The sequence below is a fragment of the Trachurus japonicus genome, chromosome 15, assembly GCF_045865225.1.
Source record: "Trachurus japonicus isolate A0001 chromosome 15, Traja_1.0".
NCBI classification, from domain to species: Eukaryota; Metazoa; Chordata; class Actinopteri; order Carangiformes; family Carangidae; genus Trachurus; species Trachurus japonicus.
The window spans coordinates 18406527-18428128 of record NC_140921.1 but is presented as its reverse complement, the minus strand read 5'-3'; the positions used below and the strand labels follow the sequence as shown (position 1 = coordinate 18428128).

General features: G+C 42.1%; 2 protein-coding genes across 5 annotated transcripts in view; one reads left to right on the top strand and one right to left on the bottom strand.

The window, feature by feature from the left end:
- Nucleotides 1-613: 613 nt before the first annotated feature.
- wdfy4 (WDFY family member 4) overlaps nucleotides 614-21602 on the bottom strand; it is a 38107-nt gene continuing 17118 nt past the window's right edge. For 3 of the 4 annotated variants that reach the window (XM_085800175.1, XM_085800176.1, XM_085800177.1), the window contains exons 35-64: nucleotides 21375-21533; nucleotides 20811-20937; nucleotides 20564-20715; nucleotides 19749-19987; nucleotides 19542-19663; nucleotides 19227-19412; nucleotides 19025-19134; nucleotides 16542-16619; nucleotides 16225-16416; nucleotides 16061-16133; nucleotides 15734-15948; nucleotides 13983-14131; nucleotides 13762-13876; nucleotides 13438-13523; nucleotides 13283-13345; nucleotides 9890-9932; nucleotides 9581-9700; nucleotides 9291-9414; nucleotides 9098-9207; nucleotides 7830-7980; nucleotides 7026-7117; nucleotides 5589-5798; nucleotides 5365-5485; nucleotides 3794-3951; nucleotides 3266-3424; nucleotides 2972-3151; nucleotides 2558-2740; nucleotides 1952-2039; nucleotides 1143-1272; nucleotides 614-979 (exon numbers count right to left, since the gene is read on the bottom strand). In XM_085800175.1, coding sequence (XP_085656301.1) covers nucleotides 916-979; nucleotides 1143-1272; nucleotides 1952-2039; nucleotides 2558-2740; nucleotides 2972-3151; nucleotides 3266-3424; nucleotides 3794-3951; nucleotides 5365-5485; nucleotides 5589-5798; nucleotides 7026-7117; nucleotides 7830-7980; nucleotides 9098-9207; nucleotides 9291-9414; nucleotides 9581-9700; nucleotides 9890-9932; nucleotides 13283-13345; nucleotides 13438-13523; nucleotides 13762-13876; nucleotides 13983-14131; nucleotides 15734-15948; nucleotides 16061-16133; nucleotides 16225-16416; nucleotides 16542-16619; nucleotides 19025-19134; nucleotides 19227-19412; nucleotides 19542-19663; nucleotides 19749-19987; nucleotides 20564-20715; nucleotides 20811-20937; nucleotides 21375-21533 — 3999 coding nt within the window. In that variant the 3' untranslated portion in view covers nucleotides 614-915. The remainder of the gene's footprint in view (nucleotides 980-1142; nucleotides 1273-1951; nucleotides 2040-2557; nucleotides 2741-2971; nucleotides 3152-3265; nucleotides 3425-3793; nucleotides 3952-5364; nucleotides 5486-5588; nucleotides 5799-7025; nucleotides 7118-7829; nucleotides 7981-9097; nucleotides 9208-9290; nucleotides 9415-9580; nucleotides 9701-9889; nucleotides 9933-13282; nucleotides 13346-13437; nucleotides 13524-13761; nucleotides 13877-13982; nucleotides 14132-15733; nucleotides 15949-16060; nucleotides 16134-16224; nucleotides 16417-16541; nucleotides 16620-19024; nucleotides 19135-19226; nucleotides 19413-19541; nucleotides 19664-19748; nucleotides 19988-20563; nucleotides 20716-20810; nucleotides 20938-21374; nucleotides 21534-21602) is intronic. The other variant, XM_085800178.1, reaches the window with a different exon arrangement.
- Nucleotides 11003-13138, top strand: lrrc18a (leucine rich repeat containing 18a). The gene is made up of 2 exons (XM_085800179.1): nucleotides 11003-11134; nucleotides 12259-13138. Exon 2 carries the CDS (start codon nucleotides 12263-12265, stop codon nucleotides 13073-13075), a length of 813 nt encoding a protein of 270 aa, XP_085656305.1. The 5' UTR covers nucleotides 11003-11134; nucleotides 12259-12262; the 3' UTR covers nucleotides 13076-13138.

The following is a 21602-nucleotide window of genomic DNA, read 5'->3' as shown; positions in this document are numbered from 1 at the left end:
GGTACATGAAGATTTAAAAAAAGAAAAAGAAAAAGAGCCAAATATTCATAAATGCTACATTGCAAAGCAAATTAAAAACATGTGCGAAACAACAAAGAGAGTCCAGGAAATTATTCACGACTAACTAAACATCCTGAATTGTTCATACCACAAACATTTACCAAAGCAAAACACTACAACCTCATAGCGTTAGAAACTTTGACATGTGTGCAGTGAGTTTTCATAGGACTGGACGCTTGATGTGCAATTCGTGAGAAAAGGAACTGCTCCAGTTCTACGATACTAATAGAAAGCTGCAGTTTTCAGCGAACCCCGTCTGAGCCTGTACGCGCTTGTTCATCATTCACAAAATTCCTGTTGCTTTCAGTTTAAAGCTGCCCAGTTCAATCACAGGCTTCTGCTGTGGTCTCCACTTTGCTCTGCCGGAGCCCTGCAGCTAACTTATTTTTAAGAAATACTGTGTGGTGAGTGTTTTCAATTGTTTCTGTCATCCAAATCACTGAGCAGTTCTGAAGAATGTGACCTTTCAGTTTGACCTAAATAAATCCAAGATGAAGTCAAATAAAATGAATTAATTAAAGTCATCATCAAAATAAGACACACATGAGAAGAGTTAGACAAATGGCCATGAATAGTTTTATTCAAATTTGTTCAAAGTCAGTATTTACACAGAAAAAAAAGAGAATTAAATAATAAAGTACGGTAAAATATTGTCAGAGACTTGAATATATCAAATACTGTAACACTTATCCCTGAATGCACACACAAGAAAGCCAATACACAGCAGCTCTCGTTCACAGCAGGTGTCGGACCTGAGACACTAATGAATTTCCTGTGTCAGTCTCTCTCTGAGAGGACAGAGGGGGTGTGGAAATGGGGGCTGGAGGGGCGATACTGCTCAAATATTGCCACCTCTCACTCACAGGTCCATGTGAAAACTCTTCCCCAGGCATCGCCTGCCAACAGAGTAGCGTGGCTCCTACACAGGAGAGAGTAATGCAAATGAATTCTGTTGTACAGCATGCAATAACACAATACCCATGATGCCGAGTGTGGAAGACAGAGTTGGAGATAATTCAGATCATTCAGATCATTTACACTGAGCTCCTGATGTGTACGGTGTATTCATGTATTTACTGTACCTGGACATGGCCAGAGCTGTGATGGCGGGATTATTCTTGAAGCGGCGTTGCGACACGGCCTGACTTCTGTTCAGCTCCTGACACAACACCAGATGTCTCTTCCAGCTTTTAACCTGGCATGAGCCGCTCACTGTGGATACATCACGAGAATACATCAGCCCCTACTTATTGCTGAATCACAGGGCAGGTGTCCACGCCGTCTATAACTCTGACCCAGTGGTCCTCTCTCACAAAGAAAAAAACAAAAAGTACCTCTTCTTTAACACTGTGTTTATCTGCGGTCAGCGGGCTGTTAAAGGGATAAAAATCCCTTAAATATAAATGTTTCAGTGTTACGTAAAGACTTGTCTCAATGTAATTTGCAAAGCATAATACTCCTATGAGGTGACACGAGGCTGTAACCAATGTATGCCAAATTGGATCTGGGTATTATTGCTTTCTAAATTATACACGCACACACACGTCAGCAGAATTACTCATCAGTGTTTACTGCCTCTATGTTTAATAACTTTATAACAACATAATTCCAGCTAGCCCTAACGCTAGTGAGGGATGGGGTAGGCATTATAATCTCTCATCTGGAAATCACGCTGTCTAGCTCTGAGATGAGCGGTTAAAAAATAATCATCTCGCACTTCAGGATTTATCTAATTAGTAAATGATGGTTCTCTTTTTGAGACATGAAACTCCGTCAGTGGCTGCATCGTAGTCACTCTCGCAGTTATGCTACTGTCAGCCACTCCCATTATCTGTGTTGTTATAAATGCAGCACCTACATGCATATCCGATCCTACTGCCAGTAACATTACCGTCTCTCTCTGTTCGGTCTTGCCCTGGGGACACAGGCTCTTCTGGAGGGCCAGGTAATTGTGTTCTGGTGTACTCTGTCTTCCATATCTGTATGAGAGACACATAACGAGTAGCAAAATCAGACATAATTCAACATAATAACAAAACACACTCACATACGCACCAGCACGCGCACACGCCCCATAACTCAAGGTAATAATAAAGTAATAATACCGTTTGTGTGTGTGTTGTGCATGTGGCATGGACACCCACTCCCAAGTGAAGCCTAATTTAGAGTTTACTGCTTTGATTGCAGAGAGGCATCATAGGTTTATATTAATCCTAAGCATAAACGGTTACACACACACACACACACACACACACACACACACACACACTGTATATGCTCTTATTAATACACTGATAGACATCCAAGCTGCTATCTGCAAAGCTAATGCTAAAGTAGTGACTACACAGAGCAACCACTCATACTGTACCTACTACTCCTTATCTACCATTTCCTGACAAGTGAATTTCCCATCGTGATGAATAAAGTTATTCTTATTCTCATTCCTCTTACAGGAGCTGCAGACAGTGACTTTAAAGACAGTGTGTAAATAAATCACCTGTATGATGCCATCTGCACAGCCAGTGATGATGACGTTCCTGGAGTCCCACTCGTGTCGCTGTGTGAAGCTCACACACAGGATGTCTGCCCGAGGTCCACAGGAAGTGTTGGTGCAAGTCAACAGCTGACCCTTCATGGTCCACAGGTAGAGCAGAGGTCCCGCACATGACGCAATCTCGCCCTTAAAAAGAGCAACACCGTGATGACACCCGTGTGCGTACAGACATGCACGGAGATGCACAAAAAAACACAAAGAGGATGCGCATGCTGTCAACAATAAGAATCCTCCCTTCCTCACGCTGTCAGCCGAGTGAACTCCGTGCCAAAACTTACACAGAACAAATGAAAAAGGGAGGAGAGAGGTTTTGAGAGGAGCGTAGGTAGAGAGGGTGATCTGAGGAGGTTGACTTACGGTGAGGTCATTGATAGCCAGCGCAGAGACGCCCGTTGTGTGTCCTGCTAACTGGGTGATGTAGCTTAGCTCCTCCATGTCCCACAGGATACAAGTGAGGTCACGGGAGCCACTTATGATCAGGCTGTGGACCTCCGACACCGCCAGACATGTCACTGAGTCTGTGTGACCGTATAACGGCTGGGAGGAAAAAAAGGGTCAGTGTCATTCTCAGTGTGTGTGTCTGCTGATATACACTCTAGATGTTACTGTTAAACCTCTGGAGCAAACAAACACATATGTAGACAAACTGACCTGTCTGAGTTTCATGTGAGAGAGTTTGTCCTTGTTGACTGCGACATCCCACACACACACCACAGAGCTGGTTCCTGCGGTGATGATGGTTGTCGGGTTTGGACACGCTGCGCACAGTGTTGCTCCCCAGTCGCACAAACTCTCACACACAGCAAAGGTCTAGAGGTGGACATACGCAGGCAGACAATCATTATGTATTTTTGTGTTACGTTAATAAGTTGATGGATAAGGTACTGATTAGCTGCGGGTGTCTGTGAGCTGCTTCACATGCATGTGATTAAATTGAGTTAAATTCTGAGCACTAATTGATAAAAGGGAATAAAAGTTGTGGAAATTTAAATGTGATCAATCCATCAATACAATTCAATTTAATTTAAAAACAAGTCAGTGCTTTGTGGCTGTGTGTTGTGCGCCTTCACAAGACTTGCAATCGTCTCATTTCAATTTGATTCATGGATCCGGCTGGACCTGGAGGGTTGTGGGAAATTGAATGTAAAATTAAACTACTGTATAACCTCACACACATACCTTCTCTGTGGTATAGTTTCCGAAGGCACAGCTGTTGTCTGGGAAACCCCAGCTGAAGAAGCAGGTCGTCAGGGGCGACAGGAGGAGCCGGTTTCTCTCCAGGACCAAGACCTCTTTTTCCAGACACAGTATTTGACCTACCGGGCCTCTCGGCAGCTCTGCAGAGCAGTTCACAGTGTTACTGAGTGTGGGGCACTGTGTATAAAAACTTTTGAAAGAAAGTGAGGTGTGCTTTTTTTTTCAAAGAAAATTGTCAGTGAAACAATATGCACCCATATAAAAGGTAATGGTGACCTCATTCTGCCTTTTGTGGAACCTGAATAAACTTGCCTGACCAAATAAAGGTAATGGCTGTTCAGAAACATCATATTAAAGAGTTTGGTAGCTCAGTAAACTTGTAAAGAATTTCATTAAATTGACCGCAGAAAAGTGGGCAATTAAAACAGCTATTCCCCGGTTAGAAAAAGCTGAGCAAGACTCTGTTCTATGGGGACACCAGCATCCTGGATAGTGTGAGTTGTATGGGCGTGCACGTCTGCGTGTGTGTGTGCCTCTGTGGGTGAGGCAGTGAGAGAGTGGATGTAATTGTGCCTGTAATTGACCTGTACATGCAGGAACAGGCAGAAATCATTATATATCCTTTCACCAGTTCAGCTTCTAAAATCCCCAGAAAGAACTCGTGTCTGCATTAGTCTTAGCGTTCCTCCTCCTATTCATCTCTATCTGCTTATTGATCAGATCAGACACTCTAAGATTTAATATGAAATGTAATATGCAGGAATCTCTCCCTGAGCATTCACAGATTCATCTCCTCTCCCTCAGTGGGCCTGTAGGGATATTCAGATTATTAAGTAGGGCTCAGCGGAAGAGTCATCTCCATATTGTAGCTCTAACAGATAGCTCCTTCTTCCCTTCCATAGTGTAAATTAATCTATGGATATCCTCGCTCCGTTTCAATGATTCCCTTGAGACCTGGGCGCATCTTGTATATAATAATTGACATCAAATGGTGTGAAATAAAATAAAGATAGAACAATACACAATAATGCCAAATGTAGATGACTATAATTGATTGAATTTAGTTTACTCAGCAGAAAAGGGCTTCGTTGATTCACTTTATTGGAAATGCACGTTGTTTATGAGGTTATATTATAATACTGTAATTTCAGGCCTTCATTTAAAGGAATAGTTTGACATTTTGGCTGAGAGTTTACTAAATATGAAGCTTAAACCAGCAGCTAATAGCTTAGCTTAGCATAGCATAAAGACTGGAAAGAGGAAAACAGATGGCTGGGGAAAATATATATCAGGATTTATATATTTGAATACCATCACCACCTCTAAAACTAAGTATATATGTTCAATATTGTATGGAAGCCTGGTGTAAAACCAGGCTTTAAAGGTGCACCCCTTGGTAAAGCTGTCCGCCCCCATTCCCAGCCTATGTACTGTAGTAAGATAAATTAATTGACTACAGGCTGAAGCTTCATATAAAGTGAACAGAAATGAGAGTGATATCAGCTCCTTTATGATTAAGATAGGCAAAGTGTTTTTATACGAGCTGTCTGTACCTCTGAATGGCGCTGCTGTGGTCTTCAGTTTATCCAGTTTGAAGAAAAATGGAGTTGGATGTGTTGGTGAAGATCCCTCTTTCTTGGAGCTACTGCGTGGTGGATGTGGTTTGGTGAAGAGCTATGGAAAAGAAGCACATGATTCACAATGAAGATTAATTTTTTTTTAAATGCATGGAAGTCATGTTCTTTTTTGGCTTCCCCAACATCGATTTTCTTTTTACCTGTTTGGGAACCTGGCCAAAGTTGCTGACGTATCCAAAGATTGTGCTTCTTATCAGGGGGTCCTTCGTATTCTGCCAACCTCTTTGGGCGTAGAAATAAGGATGGAAGGTGTTGACACTTTCTATGGCAGCTGGACCTTGTTGCCGACATCCGAAAATGAGGTCAATCCACAGGTGGAGGTGGGAGCTCACATAGTCACTTTCCAAGGCCTATGGCAAACAGTGAAGGAGAATGTTGCACAAAGACCACTTAGTCAAGAACCATTACAAAACTACTATGCTGTGTTATGCAGCAGTGCAATGAAGCAATACAGTGGTATGCAGTGATCATTGTTATTACAGTGAGACCAAAACCATCAGTCAAACTCTTAATGAGAGTTTAGAAATATATAAAAAAAAACTTACAACAGAATGCACAACCAATCAAATTATTCAGGTACTGTATGATTTCTTCTAAAAGTCAATTTAGAGGTTTGAAACAGCAGGAGGCTGCACAGCTGTGTTATGAGCATATCTTCATGTAAGAATTAAAGAATGATTTCAGTAGAATTACCGAGAGATTGGCTTTGAAGAGTTAATAAGGAAAAGTGGGCATTATGACCAGCCACATCCTGCACCCGTTCTTAATAAACCCATCCTGGAATAACCGAAAACTATAAAATAAATAAATAAATAAAAAAAAACATAAGAATGATATATTCTCCTGAGTTAATTTGTCTATGAAAGAAAAAAAACAATCTTCTAAAGTCACTAATTTTATGAGAATGCTGGGCAATATGAGTAGTTCAGTAGATTACAGAGTGATAACCATCACAGTTGCCCCAGGAATGGAAAAGGGGAGGGTCACACTCTGAAGAAATCCGACCAACAGAGAAGAAAAGAGCAGAGTTATACAATAACCCCACACAGGGAAGGAGAAGAAATAGCTGAGAAAAGAGAGAGAATATTCAGCCCATAAACAGCTGGCAGAAGTAATGGCATTATGAAAAATAGCGTCTTGTGCCTGCTCTGAATAGTGTTAAATAGGCCTGTTGTCCTTCAACATCTGTCATCTCAACTTCTTTCCCTTTCCATGAAATTTCTTGATAAGAAAAACAACTGCTCCTTATATTTGAAAACAGTCAGTGCTAAAAGAATTTAACTGACCCAAACTCGGAGAGACAAGATGGCCTTTAGAGAATACAATGAATTCAACAGTGGCTGCTGTGAATAAGATCTGTCTCTTATACTGTGGCAGAAAGAATGGAGACAAATGGCAGCGGCCGGCAGTGTTACAGTAGATACTTGTTTTATATACTAAAACAGTGCATTTTCTGTGTACATAACATCAGCTAGTATTGACAAACATTATTAGGTCTTATGGGAAAGCTCCACGTATCTAACAGGCCAGACTGGCCAATTGTAATGGACAGGCGTGTAAGGTCGGGGGTCACCCACCTCTCGATGGACTCTAATGAACTCCTGGGGGTCACCTTTCGCCCAAGGAGGCAGCTCCACATCTCCCAGAGCTGTACCATCCTCCATACAACCTATAGAGATACAGACATTAGGAACATACAGCAGTCTGGGTCACATAACATCACATCACTCTGTCCTCCTGTCAAGGAGTTTAAAGAAACCATTTTTTATGCCTTTACAGGATTAGGCTAGTGATACTTCTTTTAAGACCAAACCCAAAATAAATTGTAAGAAAAAGTATAGGCTGTGAAATCCAAAACAAATATATCTCATTTCCCTGCGGCACACACCTCCACTGTTGTCCAAAAACTATTAAAAACACATCAGTGACCCACATGGTTGGAATAGGTGATATGTTTCCTCATTACAATGAACATGCACACTGTAGTTTATTTTATCATTATTATCATTTTTGGGGTTTTTTTCAGTCCCAAATACAATATCCTGCTGCTGTAAATGGTCATTGGACCATCTCTTAATATGAAAATAATGAAAATAGTCAACAACTTCACTGTTCACTCTTATACTATTCGAGTAACACTTTCTAAAAACTACAGCGTCCAGCTCAGAATGGGCTCGGGGCTGAAACCCACAGACAAGGTAAGAAAGTCAGACCACTGCACTGGCAACTGACAATAAGAAAAATATAGACTAATGCTCACCTAATCCTTTGAGCGCATATCTAATACCACTGTGTGTACAAAGCAAATATCTTAACAGGAAATTCATATTTTCAGTCATTCATTTAAATACAGTACACTGAGGAGGATTTTGGAGCCTGACCCAGCTGGATGTGGTTAGAGTTGAGCAGGAAGTCGGACAGGTAGAAGAACTCTGGGATCAGCTCTCTGACATCGCTCATGTTGTCTCCGGAGGCCGACTCCCACTCCTTCTTTACACTGTGAAACATCCGCTCCGGGATATCAAACCCTCCCTGTGGGGGAGACGAGCCACAACACTGTTAGATCCCAGAACACTGTTGAACTAAACTTTGCAACAGGCATATTAATAAAGCAGTCTGCCCGACACAGAGTAGTGAACTATATTTTCTCCTTCTTCATTGTATTATGTAAGAAGGAAATATTTCCTACTATTTGAAGAAAGCTTTTCATCTTTCTGTGAAATTCCATAATCTATAATGGAAATCTCATGAGAGGGAATGTAATTTAGAGTAAAACAATTACCTCAATGAATGAAAATAGCATATATACTGGTAAACTCGGTTAGAGATGTAAATTCAGTTATGGATATTACTACACGCCCGTTACACGCTTCAGAAGACAAAAAGGCACTGTAATTTACCAGACTACCATTTTTATTGCTTTATTCTGACTATCAAATGCATGCCTTTTCATTCTAATCAATTGGAAGCTGCGCCGTAAATTGGCAACATCTGTGGCTATTTGCATTGGCTTCTTTAAGATGTTTTCTGTAATTATTTGCATATATATTGAAATCTTCCTATAATCTGCTTTCATACCAAAAGCAGCACTGAAACAGGGTCTGGCGTGTTGAAAATAGCTCATTTTAGAGTCATATTATTAGCAAGATTATGTTAGAAAATAAAAAATGACAAAGTGATGAATGTCAATGGGCATCTGGAGCACTGAGGGGCCGGTGTGTTACTGAGCAGACTGATGTGCTTCCATTTCCTCGAGACAAATCCTACAGTGATCAGCAGTGATTATATTCAGAAAGTGATCTGCAACACACCTTTACATCTATATGTCATACATTTATCGCTTAATGTGTCTCTGTGTATATTTGTATTCATGTGTAAGAGTATCAAGGGCTTCAGTCTATGAAATTAATTAATGCAAAAAACAATTGTACTGAGAATGTTGATGTATTCAAAGTTTCAGAATCACTTCATCCTGTCACTCAACTTATTTTAATTTTAGCTTACAGTACATTTAAATGGGTGGGTGTGTTGAACCACAGCATTTCATCTATGGTACTACTACATTGTTGTTTTAAGGAGATAAAACTGACTGTGAATTGTGACTTTAGTCTGGGTGTATTTGTGTATTTCCTGGTGTATAATGCATCACCTGCAGGGCCTGGAAGGTTTGTGAAAACGGGTCTATCCTGACAAGGAAGGAGGCAACGATGATGGCTGAGGAGTAGTGGGTACAGTAGTGGCATCGTGCCGACAAGTCTCCTACAGAGTGAAACATATTATATTGAATAAAAAGTACCGTACACAGAAAAGGTGAGGAGAATGAAGAGTGATAAGGCAGATACCTTCGCCCTCGCTGTTCTCCACTTCCTCATATCTCTGGATAAACATCTGCTTCCTTTTCTCCGTCTGAGCTCCCATTGGCTTAGACAGATCTCGGAAAGTCGCAGGATTTGACAGGTCAAGTGTCTATTGAAGACAAAGTATGATTGGATGAGAGAGCGGGGGGGGGGTATGCATATGGTCCATAATATTTCAGATATTTTACAATGGCTTGGTGTAACAAAGCGGCAGTTTCATTACCTCAGTGGCTGAACTATAATAAAAAGGTTATCTGCGTTGAGTGAGATCCTACCTCCGACTGGTAGTCAGCGAGGACCCAGGGGAACACGGGATACTGCATCAGGTCATTGTACGTCCTCCCAGCGAGCGTGTTCAGATGCATTAGGTACTCAAAGTTACTAATCTCCCCTCTCTAGAGCACAGACAAGAATAATATAAACAATGTCTTTAAAACACAGGAATACATTTATGAACACACCTGGAGCTGGATAAGTCCCGATGTTGATACTAATAAAGATTTTGGCATTCATTCATTCATTACTGATGTCACGAACACCTCAGACAAAACAAAATGGATGAGGCGTCATGTTTATTACATTACCTGCCATTTAACCAGAGCTGTCTTTTCAACCACAGGAGTCTTCCTGAAACACAATAAAAACAAATGCCTCAAATTAGCACCAGAGGTTGATCACTGAGCAGTGCCTACCAACACAAAGTTTTTTTTTCTTTCTTGCTTGCTCTGTTGCCTAGCAACCAGTGTTGAAATGTAACACAGCAGAATTGAGAAGCAGCAGAGTGGAGGTGAGTGATCCAGGAAACAGAAATTGTGTGTGTACACAGCTGTAGGAGCAGTTATGGGATCGAGGCGCGTTACAGTGTGTAGCATAAACAGTGAGGACGCAGCACACGGTGCCGTCTGTAGACTCTGAGGAAACGTACTCTCAGTAACTCACTGGGACTTGTTGTGTGGCTGCTCTGCATCAGCAAAGTGGGCTAGTTTGAAGAGGAAGTCAATATTTTCCTCATAGTATGCTTTGATATACAGAGGTTAATTATTTCTGGTCAAACAAGAACAATAACTTTCTTTTAGATTTCTGACACAGAACAGCTCAGTGATTTCCAAGTAAAATCAATGATTTCCTGCTTCATAGCTAAGACAAACATTAGTTTCTTCTCTAGCTGTTAATGTATTTTAATAGGCACCCATTCAAACTGAAGCAAATCATGCTTAAAAAGTTGCTCTTTAACAAACTGTTGAGTACAAAAAACGGTCATTCAAAATGCCTTGTTTTCAATGAATCTACCAGAGCATGTGTAACTACAGTGTAGCCAAACAAAACATCTGAATGACAATGTTGCTGAACATTTCATTAAGTATTTTACTTGTGGAACACCGAAATACCTATCTAAACTTGTTTCATCTAAGTTGGCAAAGCATTCGACTGCTCCTGAAATCTCTTTTCCCTCTGTGGGCCAGTAACATGGCAATAAAGTCCTGGCGCCAAGCAGCCCAGTTGCTAAGTAACGCTATTAAACAAGCGGAACCTTCACTTGCTCTGTTTGGTGTGGGGAGGCTACGGAAATGTTGCTGCACACAAACGGTGCATTCCTGACCTTTACGCTTTAGACTCACCACCACATTTTGGGAGATAGCATTACCAGGTAATATTAATACAACTTCAACATGCTGACCGCACTGGAAATGTCATTTACAGGGGGGAAGAGGCTTTGAGCTGAATGGATGGTTCCCAGAAACTAAAGCTGTTGCTGTGTTTTAAAAAAAAACTGAAGACCACCTCATCACTTGATTGAGGCCGAATCAGAAACAAGAACACAAAATATGGTGAGTACATATTTTAATTTAATTATTTTAAAAAGATTTTGAACAAGAATACAGTAAGACACCTTCGTCCAAGTAAATAGACCTGCTGTAAATGGGTTTAGAGAGCGAGAAGCTATTCGAAGTGTATCTAATTTCTGAGTCCAATAACTCCTCCTGTTGTCCAATAACTCCTGACCAAATTATTTTGTAAAACTACACTAAATCAATCATTGCATTTGGCCCAGTATGTGTTATCTAATTGCAGGCAATAATTTCATGCAATAGCTTCCTATAGGAGGTTATAATGGGAACAAGCACCAGTGGATAACCTCTCTCATCCTGAGGATGATGAATGAGGCGAGAGAGGGCCTTGGGGTGTAACACAGACACAAACAGACACACACCTTGCTCTTTTAGACAAGGAGGGGAGAAGAGCGAAGCCCTCATCGCACTCCCAACACTCCCTATCTATCATTTATCAAAGTCCAGATTTGAGTCTTCATGTACACACACACGTACGCTACAATAGTGTCTCCATGTCTGTCAACACACTTGCATGTGGATGACCTACACACACACACACACACACACACATACATACACACACACATACATATCTTCCTTCCCTGAAAAAAGCCAAACAGCTCAGTCAGTTGAATGGTGCGGGAGCATCAGCACTCATTTGTTTTTGCTGTATTATCCAGTGTCGCCTCTCTCCTATTGTTCCCCAGCATTAGCCTTAATTAGAGAGTCGTGCTCTTAAATACCCCCATGGGCAACACTGGGTGAGCATGCACTAGCGCAGACATAACACTGTGACACACACACACACACACACACACACACACACACACCGCTCTGGCTCTCATTCCTCAGAGAGCATGCTTTCCCGACTGCCCTGGGCCATACATAAGCCTTGTATCTGAATAAATCACATCAGCTTTACACACGCATACTTACACGTAAACATACACACAACACATTTATTTGCTATAGCACTGTGTGGTTGTGTAGATTAGATGAATTATTGTAAATCAGCCTCTTGGGGGCAGCTATCACAAAAGTGAAATTGAGCAGAAATTTTAAACCGAACTCTGTGTGTGTATGTGTGTGTGTGTGTGTGTTTGTGTGTGTGTGTGCTGCAGTACCATGCCCAAAGGAAAGGGAGCCAAAGGGACAAAGGTGACCCTCAAAATTGCCAAAAAGGCAATCCGGATGACACTAGATGGACGGCGCAGACTCATCCTTAGCAACATGGGTATAACCACCTTCCCAAAGTGCATCCTCAAACTGGCCAACGTGGATGAAGTGGACCTCAGCCGTAACCTGATACAGAAACTCCCAGAGGACATTGGGGAATTCGCTTCACTCAGATGGCTAGATCTACACAGCAACAAGCTGGAGTCGGTGCCAGAGTCAATTGGCAACCTGGTGGGATTGACCCACCTCAACCTGTCTAACAACTGCCTCACCTCTGCGGGTCTACCCTCCTCACTGGGTTTCCTCACCAGTCTGAAGAGTCTCAATCTGGGGATGAACCAGCTGGACAGACTCCCTTCCTCTATGGCGGCTCTAGACAGTCTCCAAGAGTTAGGACTGTTTGACAACCTCTTCATCAACCAACCAGAGTTTCTGAAAGTCCTTCAAAACCTCACCAAGGTGAACATGAAACAAAACCCTATATCATATGTTCAGGGGGATGCTGAGGGGATTGAGGAAAAATCAAAACCAGAGGAAGATTTCTACCTGGTACATGAGAGCAACCTGTGTCGGACATGCCTTAAAAGGTGTAAAGTGCACATGGACTGGCTTAAGGGAGGAGAAAGGAGAGGAGGAGGATGTGACTTTTCCGAGGAGAAAAGGATAAGATCTTACGCAGGACTGATAACGCCAAACTCAGGCGCTAAAATCGATCAGGACGTGTGGAGAATAAGAAAGGTGGAACACAAGACAATCAAATGACCAAAGAGCTGCTGACTTTGTCTGTCTTATTACAGAACAAATGGAGCCAATGTCATTTTTTTTTATTATTACATGTGCATAGCCGTATGTCACAAAACTATTTTCTGATGTATTTTACATTTTAATGGATGAAATAAAAAAAGTGATTACATGTACCCGTCTTGAAATATTGATGCTGGTTGACTGTAATTAACTGATGACACTTACCTGGCATTGGCAATGACGTCAGCAACCCCTCTGCCTTTTAATGCTGGCACTGCCATGCACAATCTGCATTAAGGAGGAGGAAGGAATAAGGATCAGTCAGAATATAACTTAAAAAAATGAATAAGAAAAACACCTAGTCTGTGTTAATGTGGTACCTTTTATAAGCTGAGACATGGTCTTTATTCAGGAAAACCAGGAAGGCTGAGTGTCCATTTTTCATAAAGACCTCAATAGCATTGTCCTGATAGACACAGTGGCACAGTGGTAGTTACTCAGGTGCAATGAAATTGTGCAGTAGTTAATTTTTATGTCTCACATCCCTTTTAAACCAAGACAGAACATGAATGTTGTTAATCTTATTATTTCTTGATTAATGGAAAACAAGTTCAAAAGATACATTTTTTAAATCTAATGTGAATAATCTGCATATAAGATGCATGTTAATTCAAGGTATCTGTGGGAATATTTGGATGTCTGACCTCCAAAAGGAAGCGCATGAAGCGGGCCTCCTTGATATCCTCGTAGAGCCAGCGTCTGCAGCGAGCTGATGGCAGATCTTTACTCAGCATGGTGGAAATGAAGGAATCCCTAACACTGGCAGAGAAAGAAATCAAGAATAACTCACTGTCCCAAGTGAGTTACTATGCTTATATGCTTTTCTGTGGCGGCACACAACCGTGCACACACATAGTATGTGTACCTGCTAGGATGGTGTTTCCTGCAGCAAACATCCCCAGAAGGACTGAGAGTGAATCCCTCACACAAGAGAAGGCTTTCGTTTCCGAGCAGCAGCACCCCCTCTGTCACTCTGAGGCCACTCGCCATCACTACACACATCTTAGCCTTTACCTACAGACAGACAGAGAGAGAGAGAGAGAGAGAGAGAGAGAGAGATACATTAAGCCTTATGTGTGAGGCAGAATACACATCGGCACGTTTCTCTCCCGGGACATGACATGGCAGCAACACAGGCACTTCAGGCTTTACTTGATTGATCATTTTAATCACATATTTTAATCATTATTAAAAAGACACAGTTGAACACTTCATTATCAGAGCTGATTGATGGGGAGGAGAACACCCGGCCCCTTTTTCAGCAGTGTGACTCTGTGTTTCATCCAGTGCCAAAGTGGACCCACATGCTGCTTTCAGCGCCAGTTGTAGCTAATGCTAACTGCATTGTGATAATGTGTGGCTAATTCTATTGTCTCCCCTCATTTCACAGTGAGTGTGTGCACCTGGCTGTCTCCCTGTGTTGGCCCTTCTGCAGACCCCCTGGGACACAGCGCCCAAAAACCATATGGGGCCCCAACCATACCCGCAGGCCCCCCACAATTTATACTAATCAAATCAGACTCCCTACCCCCAGACACGGAGTCACACACTTGGTGGAGGAGGAGGCCATGCCTGGCCATTATTAGGAGAATTAATCACTGCCACACACACAATAGGAAACCTGCTAAGTGATCAGAACCTCTTGTCTGAATGCACACATAGAGACATGCTATGATGGATAATATCGCTTGTCACATGAAAGCGTTTAAGAAGAGTCAAGGTGAGTGGGTCTAAGCCACATGGCACAGAAATCTTACATTAAGCTATATCGTGGTCAGATTTATGGCGGTTTCCATCTGTGTATATAAACTGGTGTCAGGCCTACTGACTCTAACAATAAATAGATTTCAGAAAAAAAATAGTTAAATTTGTTGTTATCAAAGATTAAATACATAACAATAAACTTGTTTCCTTATCGCCTTACTGTGCTCTGGACAGATACGCGTTATCAGTCTGAGGGTGATTTAGCTGATGATGGGAAGAAGGAGAGAAAAGGAGGACTTTTATTGACTGAGAGCCTAATGTCAGACCATTGATTTCTCCCCATACACATTACTGTCATAATCACACTATTGGCGCTGGCAAGCTAATTATGAGTGGGTCTCCCTTTGTGTGTAACTATATGTGTGTGTGTTAGTCCGTGTCTGTGTGTGTGTGCATTTTTCAGAGCTAATGACTGTGTTCATTTGACAGGAAGCTCAGCAGGACTCACACAATGAACCACTGCAAGACAACAGGACACACAAGCACACATCACACACTTACTAAGCGGATGTAAGACAGCTTGCATCACCTCCTACTGTTTTTATTAATACTTCTGTCAGAAACATTAAAAGCCGCGGCTGGTTGCCGGAGCGATGAGAGTCCCTGTCAACATGTGCTTTGGTTTCTAACTCACTGGAAGAATGAGAAGAGCTGAGCTGGGCCTCGACATTAAAACATTACACTAATGAGGAAAGATGAAATTCTGATAGCAGCGCTGGGCTATTGGAATCCCTCAGTCTACATCAGATAATTATGATTGTGAATATTAGTAGGGCGGCAAGGAGCGGTGCTTGTTTTTATGCATGTTGTTCTTCGCCCAGCACACTAACAAACCCTCCTGTGCTACAGTACCTCCTCTCCTGGGCGCAGCTCCTGCAGAATGATGCGGATGTCGGTGCAGTCTTGTGTGTGGGCGCAGGGTTCGGGGGTGGCGGGGTCAGGTGGACCCTCAGCCACAGCAGGTGGCTCATTTAGAGCTGGGAAGAAGGTCAGCCGGTCACAATCCTGTCCTCCCTCCTTTCCATCCTCTTTTGCCTCTGCAGCAACTTCACACAGAATCTTTGGCTCTGATTAAAAAAAAGCAAACGTTAGGTTTGTATCCAACACACACATTCTTGCAAATAAAGTAAATATTTTAAAAACTCAACAGGCAACACTGTTTTTTGTTTTTTTTTAAACCTGTGTCATGTGTTTTATTTTTCCTCTCTTCAGACATGCCCCTCCTTAAACCCAGAGCCAGTGATCCAAGCACCTGTTGTAACAACATAGGACATTGTTAAAGGTTATACAGAGCAACATTTTGAAAACTGACTAAGACCTTGCTCTAAAATGAAAGACTATACCCGTCTGGATCGTCTCAGGGCCTTTCTGCGTATGCGTTTTCTGGTTCTGTTTGGTCCTTCGACAGCATCTTGCACCCAGTCTCGGGTAAGTACAACCCCTGGGCCAGGGCCGAACACAGCTCTCTCTCTCAACAGCTCGGCCTCCGCGTGCAGCCACTTGGAGCTCACTTGCTCCCACTCACTGGCTTGTAACTGCAACACAGACAAAGCGCCGGGATGGAGGGCATAGATGACATAGAGATGTAATTATTACAGATCTAATTTTGATTTCTAACAACATTTATTTCAGTACATTCACGGTAACATTTCAGTCAAACCTGTAAGTGGTTTGTCCTCATATTCTCAAACATGCTGTGGCCTCTGTCTCGATGTGATTCCATGCAGGACAGAAACTCCTACAAAGAAAGAAGAGTAACCTGATGGGTGCAAATGAAAAGAGCAGGTTGCACAATCGCTCTTCCTCTAGCTCATATTGTACACACACAACACACATTATGTTCACAGAGATTGTATATTCATAATGGTATTGTTGTTTCCTCATGCAATTACAATGCATTCATACAATTACATCTGTTCTAAATTGCATTCACTGGGCAAAATAAGCTAGTGGCTACAGTGCTACAATAACCCTGTCTGGAAATGTAATCATTTGTTGGTGTGATCTGATTAACATAAACATTAATATCACTGAGCCACGCCACAGTCAAGGGCAAGGTAAGTGTGCATGCTCCTTCATTGTGTGTGCGCGTGTGTGCGATTGAATGTGTATGTGTCGATTAAAAGAGGAAAGGGGAAAAAAATAGAAAAACCCAAAACAGAGCCGTGTTGACACTGCAGGATGCTCATGTTCAGCAGACACACTGGGATCATATTCTGACTGTTAACTGCTTCATTAAGCCCATCATCACAGCAGTGCTCGCTGAGAGACTAGTGAAACAACATGTGTCCATCCTCACGGCTGACCCAGGAAAGCCATTTAATTGACTGAATGAACATGCAGTAACTCTTTATATCGAGTCTTATTTACAGATGTTAATTCTGCGTTTTTCTGTGTAACCTCATGAACGCAATAATTGATTTCAAGTACAATGAAAAGGAGACAACTACTTCTGTAATACAAGTGATGCAAAAAATTTGACAATTTCAGAATAAAGCCATGCATAAAAGTTGACAACAAACTTTGACAAGCCCTCTGGAGAATGAAAACAGTTTCTCTAAATGACTGACTGCCTATCCAAATGAGAAGTTGTGCAGAGAAAGAAATAAAGGAGTAATTTGAGGGGAGATTATAGAAATATTACAGACAGAAAAGAGAGTAATAATGAAGTTTGCAAACTAGAGCCGTGTTGTGACAGATAAACAGCAAGTCGGCGTCATCATCATCTCCTAATTTCATTCCTTCATTTGGACAAACATAAGTAATATATAGCATTAATTACCCTATTTAGCAGATAGGAACCTCATTGGCTTTTTAAATGTTGCATTAAATACATAACTCATCTCTTCCCTCTGCAATTAACATCAGAACATCACACTCATTTCCATTTTAATGACTTCCCAACAATACGCCACCTTTGATGATAAGGCAACATAATGTCAACTTCATTCTGGGCTGGCAGTGAATGTGTAATGAACTTAACGTGATCATTAGTGCTGTTAATTATCTTTCTAATATGAGGACACAGATATGATTATGGAAACTGCATTCGCTGATGAAATAAATCTCTAGAAGAATTGCACTGAAGCTTGACTGGGGACACAGTCTGCCTATCAGTCTCTATATTCTCATTCATTACCTACAGTAGGCTTTAAAATTATTTTTTTTGTTCACTAAAAGTAGATATCTGGGGCCCAGAAACTGTGCTCCGTGCTCTGTAGAAACGCATTCCTATGGATCCAGTGGCTGAAAAGAGACTCATCATAAGCTCATGACTTGCCAAATAAAGGTCATAAGTTGATGATCCGGAAATTAATTAATGACTCACTTGTTTCGTCATGAGGATGAATGGAAAGATGAGCAGACTGGCTGACCATTACTGAAGATTTGCATGTCATTTTTTTGAACACTCGCTGCTTGCTGCAACCTACTAAGAGCAAAGTGGTGCAAAACACACAGCAGAGAGGGAGCAGGCGACCGTCCCTCCCTCTTCTTCCCTACCTCTCAGACGGAAAAACAATTCATCACCCTCTCTGATAGCCTGTCAAAGACTGATATGATAAAGAATAACATCAAATGAATAATGTTTTCATCAGATTGGTACCTCTATAATTGCCAACCCGATTTCTGTGGGCAAGAGACGTGCACAAACAAGAACACACACACACTTTGTGAGGCTGAGACAGACACACAGACGCGGTAATTTCATGCCTGTGTGCCTGAGTAATATGTCCCCGCTCCCTGCTCCAGATGGCTCAACGTCTTAAGCGTTGTGGGGGAACTAATGATGTGGGCCACGTGTTTCGGGGGGAAAAACAACAATAAACGCGTCTTTAACCTTCAGCAGCAAACAGTGTGTTGTAGTGAGTGTTCCCATGGATAGGCCTAACAGATATCAATTACTATGCCCACTCAGGGGCGATCAGCTGTGATAATCCAAATCCATTTAAAGAAATAATCAAACACCCCCACAGGGGTGGACGGCCCACAGCACAAACACTGCAGTGACTTTGGGATGAGTGTTTGGGTACAGCGCTCTGGGACACAGGGGCGCCTGAGAAAAGGTGACTCTACACTCCTCGAAGGGAGCAACCACCGGAAGTTCACACATCTCTGCACACACAGAATGAGCACTGTATTTACCTCTACTGTTACCGACTCTTTGCCATGTCTGCCCAATGCCGAGCGAACAGCACTGCTGATCATATCAAACTTCGTCTGGGAGCTGGTGGCCATCTTCTTCTTCTGAGACTCTGAGAAAGACAAACAAAATTTAAATGTAAATTATGAACCTAACATTCGGGTATCGTTTCCCTCTGCAGCTATCAGTAAAGTGAGAGCTCACCTCTGTGTAGCTGCCAGGCCTTCTGTGCCGTCTCCTCCCAGAGAGGGCTGATGTCAGCCATGCTCACTGCCCCTGTTGTGCGTGTTGCTGAGATCTCTATCTTATAGGTTTCCTCCAGCGTGTGTTGCCTCTCCATCATGACCTTTGACCAGCAGGCCTCCGCTAAGGACACCAGTTCTCTGTCATCTGAAACACATGCACACACACATTTGTTCTGACCCCTCTATTGACCCAGGAAGCCTCCACAGACTCCACACTCCATGGTAGGATTACAGGGTGAATATAAACAGACCCTCATGTCCTGGCCCCTCATACCTGTGGTACTGTCTGCTGTCTTGCTGAGGCATGCGGACTGTCCAGCTTTAGTAGCAAACAGGTGGAATGACCCTTTCCTCTTTTGCACTTTTTGCGTCACACATCCAAAACCTTGAGGGTAGCTAGAAAAAAAAGTATGATTGTGTAAATTAAAAGTGAATCCTGGTTTGCATGGACATGTGTGTGGGTTCTAGGTTTCACTATTACCTGCCAGAGCGTATCAGCAACAGACAATGAAGCAGGCACATGATGAAGTTAGCGTTTGCGTTGTAAGTTGCCATGATAACGTCCCAGCGTTCCATCAAGGTCTGCATCGCCCTGGTGACCCTGTCCTTTTCCTCTTGGGAATGACGCGGTTGAGACAGGAAATAAAGCAGGACTTTATTGATGCACGAGTAGAGGGCCGACACCGTCTTCTCTTTCTGACTTTGGCCTTTCTCCAGAACCTGGGAATATACAGCAGTAATCAGGTATTTTCACTAGATCTCTAGATTACCTTTAGGCTACTTTTAACTTTGATTTAGTGATTAACATAAATCTGTGATATATAGGTTCTTGCATTTTAAATGTTAGATTTATGATTTATAATGAATGTGTCTCTATGGCCTCAGTGTTAACATTCATGTTTTGTGATCAATCAATGTGTGAGAGACAGCAAGGCACAAAGAAAATTGTAGAGCTGCACGGCTCTATAATCAAATAAAGTTTCAACAATTTGAAAAAGTTAAAATATTTTTGTTTCATTATGAAACAGCAGCAGAACTCATTAGACTGCAGAAGAGACCGTCAGCCCTTCAACGCAGCCCAGGACCCATTTGCATAGACATTGCTAAAAGAATTAAATCTCATCTTTCACACCAACTCAAATTGTGGTCTGAGTGATGAGATCTAAAATGTGTCCTCAATGCATCTCCAGTGTGTTCACGCCTGTACTTAGAGAGAAGAGTTGTCTACTCATGACTGGATCACCTGAGATGGGATGTTAAAACCAGGTCTGCACAGAGTCAATTTATTCTTCTCACCACCACAATCTGATCTGCGAGGAAGTTGATCAAACTCTCAGAGTCTCCCACGAATGTCCCACTGTAAAGCTTCTGCAGCAGAGTCTTACTGAAGAGCACCACGTTCTCCAGCAACGTGGCCATCATTTGTCCTTCAGGCCTCTCAGTCGAGTCTAAGAGATACAGTCAAGTCATGAGTTCAGATGGGAGAATTTTCTGCCTTGACACAGTCAGGCCGGAAGGAGGAAATCATGCATGGAAACTCTACCTTGTGAGTTGAGATGAGTGTTGTTTTCTTCCTCATGGCTGAGCATGTGGATGATGTCCATCATCAGCTCCAGTAGCTCAGTGTGGAAAGTCTGCCTCTGTTCCAGCAATGCACCATCAGGAGAAAACTGCAATATGTATATAGTTTTTGTTAGAAAAGCTTATCCAATGCTGATTTGGAACTGAAGAACGACAAAAAATGTTGAAATAAAACAATGATAAAATTCAAAACGATGAAAACGTTAAAATATAGTGTATTTTTTTCTGTCTGTATTTTCTAATATTGCCTGACTTGATGGTGGTGTGTGTCCGTACAGGTTAGGCTTGACTAACTGAAACCAGCATTACAAAAATCTCATAATTAGCCTTCTTTATCCTAATGGTGAATAATTTTATCAACGACACTTTGGCTCAGCCTTATTCAGTTACTGAGCAAAGAGTGGCACCTTCTGGAGACATGAGAGTTTTGCAGTATTGAAGCATATTGAGGAGCCTTTTCAGTGGGAATACAATATTGGTGATAGTTTCAGGAGTATTATGGGTAAATATAGGTGTGTGAATTTACCTCAAGCAGCAGAACAAGAGGATTTGTGTTGGTGTTGGCAGAAACATTAAGCAGACAGTCCATTAGCAGTATTCGGATGAAGTCGCACACTGGCTTCTTGGTTTGATAGATCTTGAAAATGTCCTCGCCTTCACTCATTAGGCAAGCCTCACCGACACACTGAAATGAGTGACCACACCAGTGAGTCAGACCACAGAGATGAGAACCACAGAGGTTTAATTAACCCAG

Coding starts and splice junctions, on each gene's coding strand:
- lrrc18a (XM_085800179.1), top strand. CDS start 12,263: ATGCCCAAAGGAAAGGGAGCCAAAGGGACAAAGGTGACCCTCAAAATT.